The 6,699-nt window shown below is 36.8% G+C and overlaps 1 protein-coding gene across 1 annotated transcript; it reads right to left on the bottom strand.

The window, feature by feature from the left end:
• Positions 1–1,566: 1,566 nt before the first annotated feature.
• On the bottom strand, positions 1,567–3,346 carry OR4P45 (olfactory receptor family 4 subfamily P member 45). The gene has a single exon (XM_024997195.2). It carries the CDS (start codon positions 3,341–3,343, stop codon positions 2,351–2,353), a length of 993 nt encoding a protein of 330 aa, XP_024852963.2. The 5' UTR covers positions 3,344–3,346; the 3' UTR covers positions 1,567–2,350.
• Between the last annotated feature and the right edge of the window lie 3,353 nt (positions 3,347–6,699).

The following is a 6,699-nucleotide window of genomic DNA, read 5'->3' as shown; positions in this document are numbered from 1 at the left end:
GGTCATTTCAAATGAGTCAACTCTTCTCATCAGGTGGCCAAAGTATTGGCATTTCAGCTTCAACATCAGTCCCTCCAATGAACACCTAGGACTGATTTCCTTTAGGATGGACTGGTCAGATCCCCTTTCAGTCCAAGGGACTCTCAAGAGTCTTCTCCAACACCACAGTTCAAAAGCATCAATTCTTTGGTACTCAGCTTTCTTTATAGTCCAACTCTCACATCCATACATGACTGCTGGAAAAACCATAGCCTTGACTAGATGGACCTTTGTTGCTGGTAAAGTAATCCTCAAAATTCTCCAAGCCAGGCTTCAGCAATACGTGCACCGTGAACTTCCAGATGTTCAAGCTGGTTTTAGAAAAGGCAGAGGAACCAGAGATAAATTGCCAACATCTGCTGGATCATCGAAAAAGCAAGAGAGTTCCAGAAAAACATCTATTTCTGCTTTATTGACTATGCCAAAGCCTTTGACTGTGTGGATCACAATAAACTGTGGAAAATTCTGAAGGAGACACACACATAAGATAGCCAAATATTAATATGGCCTGTCTGTGTGGAGAACAATTAACAAAATTTTTATGACATGTTAATAATATGATTCTTTAAAATTCATAATCAGTTCTATTAATTCTAAAAATTACATTATTTGAGAGAGAAACATTGGGAAATATCCTATTACCTAAAATAAATCTATAGTATTAAATATAGTTTAACTCATTATATAGAATACAAACCTATACTATTAATAGTTACATTTTATATCCAAAACTATGCACATTTTCATAAGAAAATGCAGCAATCTTAAAAATGTATTTCAAACAAAATGTATACTTTGCACTAGAAAATCATGAAAATCCTGTAGGTATGGATGTATACACATTAGAATTCCCTGGTAGCTCAGCTGGATAAAGAATCCACCTGCAAAGCAGGAGACCCCTGGTTGATTCCTGGGTCAGGAAGATCCCCTGGAGAAGAGATAGGCTACCCATTCCAGTATACTTGGGCTTCCCTGATGGCTCAGTTGGTAAAGAGTCTGCCTGCAATGTGGGAGACCTGGCTTCAGTCCCTGGATTGGGAAGATCCCCTGGAGGAGAACATGGCAACCCACTCCGATATTTGTGCCTGGAGAATCCCCATGGACAGAGAAGCCTGGTGGGCTACAGTCCATGTGGTCACAAAGTCAGATACACCTAAGCACAGCAACAATATATATATATATATATATATATATATATATTCCCATCACTAAGTCTGATCTATATTTTGTCAAATACTATTTTAGGATTATTCTACGCTTGAATTTAGATAGTAAGTGAAAGTCTTTTACTTTGAGATAAATCATCTATTTTGAGGAACTAAGGGATTTATATTTTCTTCTTTTTTGTAGCAAAGTCAGTTGTAGTTTTTTTATTCCTTCATCATATATACTTAATGTCAAACCCAGTTAAAATAGCATGAGTTTGTATATATATATATATATATATATATATATACACATATATTTTTCACAATTCTTACAATGTTACTTGACAAATAGATCACACAGTGACTTGCTTTTCAGACTATAAGACTTGCCATGTAGACTATAAGACTGGACTTTACACTATGTTCTATTTAGATCTATATATTATTTTCACTTAAGTGAAATAATAGCAGTTCACAAATACACAAAATAATCTCTAGGTACTTGATTAAAAGTAATCTAGAGTTGTAGGATATGAGGCTAGGTATATAGTTCTGAAAGGAGTTTGCAGTATGTGATTGTTCTTATTTTCCTATAACTGCCTTTTTGTTGTTGTTTAGTCACTGAATCATGTCCAGCTGTTTTCCATCCCCATGGGCTGTAGCCCACCAGATTCCTCTCTCCATGGGATTTCCCAGGCAAAAACATTGGAGTGGGTAGCCATTTCCTTCTCCAGAGAATCTTCCTGGCCAAAGTATCGAATCTGTGTCTCTTTCATTAGCAGGTGGATTCTTTAACTGCCTTTTACCTTTTAACATATTATTACCTTTTATACCTTGAGGCCAAGTATTTTGAGAGCTAGGTCTCCCCCAGGTTTAGCCTTCAATACAGGCAGGATCACTCTCCCTCCAGATTTTTCAGTGTGTTTTTACTCTGTAAAAACTTTTCTTTTCTTTTTTTTTTTTTTAAACAAAGGGGATTATTAGCAAAAAGTGAAATCAAGGAAAATGCATTGAGAGGAAAATAAAGAAGGAAGCACTGAAGGCAAGCTTTTGTTGAAGGCTTGGCCTTAACACATCCTGACTGATTTTCCCATTAGCAGGAGAGAATCAGCAACAGAGGGAGTGATGAGAAGACAGTCACTGGCATCAAAGATGAATGACGTTCAAGTCATTAACCTCCCTTCCCAGAACGTTTTATTGCACCAAACTCTTATGAAAATTTTCATCTCCATGTTTCTAAGTGTGTAGATAAGTGGGTTGAGCATGGGGACAATAATTGTGTAGAAGAGCATAAACACTTTATCTTCTGGTAACGTTGTGGCAGGTCTAATGTAAACAAAGATGACAAGTGCAAAAAAGAGGATTATGACTGTGATGTGGGAACTACAGGTGGAAAGTGCTTTATGGCAGCTTTCTGCAGAATATGTGTGCACATTATACAAAATCAAAATGTAGGAGGCCATCAAAACCACAAAGAGCACCAGTCCCATCAAGCCAGAATTGGCAATGACAAAAAAGCCAATTTTGTGTGTATCAGTGCAGGCTAGTTTCAACAAAGGATATACATCACAGAAACAGTGATCTATTTCATTGGGGCCACAGAAAGATAAAACAATGTCAAGAAGAAAGAGACAAAGAGAATGAAGAAGTCCCTCTGCACATGATGCTATGAGAATTGAGTGACGTCTTTGCCTGTTCATGATGATGGCATAGTGGAGAGGTTTGCAGATGGCCACATAATGGTCATAGGCCATCCTTGTGAGGATTAAGACCTCAATCCCTCCCCCAAAGAAGTGGGCAGTGAAAAGCTGTGTCATGCAGTTTTTATAGGAAATGGCCTTTTTCTCCATCAGTAAGTCCGTCATAAGTTTGGGTGTCACAGTGGAGGTGTAGAAGAGATCTGAGAGTGCAAGGTAGTTCAGGAAGAAGTACATGGGCTGGGTGATTAGCTGACTGCATGTAATAGAAATCACGATGATCAAATTCCCCAGGTAACAGAATAAGAAAAATAAAAAGCAGAAGATCTGGACTTTCTTGTCCATAGAAAGTCCTAAGAGAATAAATTCAGTAACATTATTTCTATCTTCCATGATCTGATGTTCAAGAAAGTTATCTGAAATGACAAAAGCAATGAAACGAATCATTGATGAGAACATGGAAACCTAATATCTACTTAAAATGGCACCAATGCCTTTTAAAGACAAGTTATTTTGAGACCCACTGAAATAATTTTCATTTAATACAAGTCTTTTGAATTTCTAGTACTAATATTCTTCTAAGAGCTAAGAATACAGTGATAAATTAGACAAAGTTCCAGTTTTTACATAATTTAAATTATTTTGTGAGGAACCAAGGAATTATATTTGTCAAGAACTTGGCACAACTAATACAATATTGTAAAGCTTAAAAATAAAATAAAATTAGAAAATAAAAAATAAAAATGAATAAAATTTAAAAAAAAGAATAAAAAAAGAGATAATCTTAATAGTGTTAAGTAGGGTGACAAATAATGTGCCAATTTAGTATGTAAAATAGAGGTAGCTATGGGAAATAGATGGGGAAACAGTGGAAACAGTGTCAAACTTTATTTTTCTGGGCTCTAAAATCACTACAGATGGTGACTGCAGCCATGAAATTAAAAGACGCTTACTCCTTGGAAGGAAAGTTATGACCAACCTAGATAGCATATTCAAAAGCAGAGACTTTACTTTGCCAACAAAGGTTCGTCTAGTCAAGGCTATGGTTTTTTTCAGTGGTCATGTATGGATGTGAGAGTTGGACTGTGAAGAAGGCTGAGCGCCGAAGAATTGATGCTTTTGCACTGTGGTGTTGGAGAAGACTCTTGAGAGTCCCTTGGACTGCAAGGAGATCCAACCAGTCCATTCTGAAGATCAGCCCTGGGATTTCTTTGGAGGGAATGATGCTAAAGCTGAAACTCCAGTACTTTGGCCACCTCATGGAAGAGTTGACTTATTGGAAAAGACTCTGATGCTGGGAGGGATTGGGGGCAAGAGGAGAAGGGGACGACAGAGGATGAGATGGCTGGATGGCATCACTGACTCGATGGACGTGAGTCTGAGTGAACTCCGGGAGTTGGTGATGGACAGGGAGGCCTGGCGTGCTGCGATTCATGGGGTCGCAAAGAGTCGGACATGACTGAACCACTGATCTGATCTGATCTGATAGAATTTGCTTGATTAAGTGGTTTTTAATGAAATCACAAAATTGGTGTAGGGTGTGTGGGTGGGTTTTGCAGTGCTGGCACAGAGTCAATGTTAAATAAATATCAATTAAAAAACTGGAAAGTGAACAATGTGCTATAATTTTGAAGGAATAATACAATAAATAATCAATCATCCTTTAGTCATGTAATTCATGATAAAACGGAAGAACAAATCATTTTTATGAGTGGACTCATAATCCTTTTTGACTTTCAAGTTAAAGTTAGTTAAGTCGCTCAGTAGTGTCCAACTCTTAGAGACCCCATGGACTGTAGCCCACCAGGCTCCTCCATCCATGGGATTCTCCAGGCAAGAATACTGGAGTGGGCTGCCATTTCCTTCTCCAGGGGATCTTCCCAACTCAGGGATCAAACCCAGGTCTCCCGCATTGCAGGCAGATGCTTTAACCTTTGAGCCACCAGGGAAGCCCTCTTGACTTTTAAGAGGAAATAATTCCTTCATGTGAAATACTCCATGAAACTTTCATATTTCTTAAACTTTATTTGTAACATCTCTAGGTTAATATATCTACAACTCTGCTTTTCCTATTTGTCTGTATTTCTCTTGCAAGATTATTTCCTCTTTCAAAATAAATTAACATTCAGAAGTTATTTGAGTTTCATCTTATCAGACTGTAATTATAGTTGCCTAGTTTGGAAATAATATACTGAGAAATGGGCTCCTCTAATTCCAAAATAGTTCTCCCAAACACAATACAATAAATAAGATGCAGCACTTCTTCCCTTAATTTCTTAGAGAATTTACCCACACAATCTGCATGACTATATAAAGGAATCTCTTCAGTTCTCTAAAATAGAAGCAGTTATACCTGTATTCAGGTAATCATCTGGTAAATACACTATGTAAGTAGGCAAAATACCTAGTTTTTCCCTCCCACTTTGTTGCTTAATTGTTCATTCCCTAGGATCCCAGGCTCCCATTCATAAAATAAAAGTGATTAGATAATCTCTGAAGATCTCCCCAGATTCCAATAATGTGTGACTTCTGATTCTCCATTAATTTGGGGAAGACATCTGTTTACCTCTCTTCTGCCTTCCCTTCTCTGCTTGATATATTGAGACTGTAAAAAGTAACAAATACAGTGGCAGTTTCATTACAATTCCTGTGCCTCAGTTTACTGCTCTGTAAAATCAAGGTAAAGATAATATCTCTTTATTGGTGATTTTTTGAATAATTAGTTTCTAAATATGAAATTTCTTAAAGAAATATCTGGAAAGTATCATATATTTAATAATTATTGGCCATCCTCAACAATTACTAAGGGCTTCCCTGATAGCTCCGATGGTAAAAATCTTCTTGCCATGAAGGAGACCAGGGTTCAATCCCTGGGTTCGGAAGATCTCCTGGAGAAGAGAATGGCTACACATTTCAATAAATATTTTTGCCTGGTGAATTCCATGGACAGAGGAGTCTGGTAGGCTACTGTCCATGGGGTCACAAAGAGTCAGATACAACTGAGCAAATAACACACACATGATTACTAACTATAAGATCAAGGCCCCAGAGAAAATGTAAGTACACCATCTCAGGAATTGTATTTTGTACTATCCTTCCCTGAACAAGATAGGAAATATTATTAATATTAATATCAGAAACTTCAGAGATAGAGTTGTGTTCAGACACAGCTCTGATACTCAAATGCAAGAGTCTTCACCTCCTTAAATACTTTTTCCTTCTTCCTTAAAATAAGCATGCAGTGCCTAATTTACAGGATTACTGTGGAATGTAAATAAGCTTACATATACAGAACTTGATGCTAAAAAACATGTTAGTTTCCCCTCCTTCCTCTTGGAACCCCTATAGTGTTATAAATATAGAAGGTCCTCACACTATTTGAGTGGTAATAGATTCTGGTAATTAAGGTTATGAGTTCTGGACCTACATAGAATGAGATACTGGCTCCAAAATTCACTTGGAGCATAATCACAGATAAAATATATAACCTCAGCTTCTTCATCTATAAAATGAATAATACTGTAATTAACTCTGAAATCTGCTGTAAAGATATGATGAGTTCACTTATATAACAGCTTAGGATAGAAACTGGTATATATTAAGATAAAACATTTAGCAAATATTCATTTTCATTGACATTATATTTGTCCTATCAATGAGTACACTGTATTATTCTTACTATATATTTTGAATAGCTTATTTAAAATATGTAATATTGTAACATGGGGTAAATATGGATAAGACATAGCAGAGTTTCCCTGCCTTAAACAATCTGCTTTTTCTTACCTGAAGGCTGGGGTTGCTCACTGTGGGGA

The sequence above is a fragment of the Bos taurus genome, chromosome 9, assembly GCF_002263795.3.
Source record: "Bos taurus isolate L1 Dominette 01449 registration number 42190680 breed Hereford chromosome 9, ARS-UCD2.0, whole genome shotgun sequence".
In the NCBI taxonomy this organism is placed as follows: Eukaryota; Metazoa; Chordata; class Mammalia; order Artiodactyla; family Bovidae; genus Bos; species Bos taurus.
This window is presented reverse-complemented; position numbering and strand designations above follow the sequence as displayed.

Bases quoted from the DNA above. Each gene is read 5' to 3' on its own strand.
- OR4P45 (XM_024997195.2), bottom strand. From the start codon at position 3,343: ATGTTCTCATCAATGATTCGTTTCATTGCTTTTGTCATTTCAGATAAC.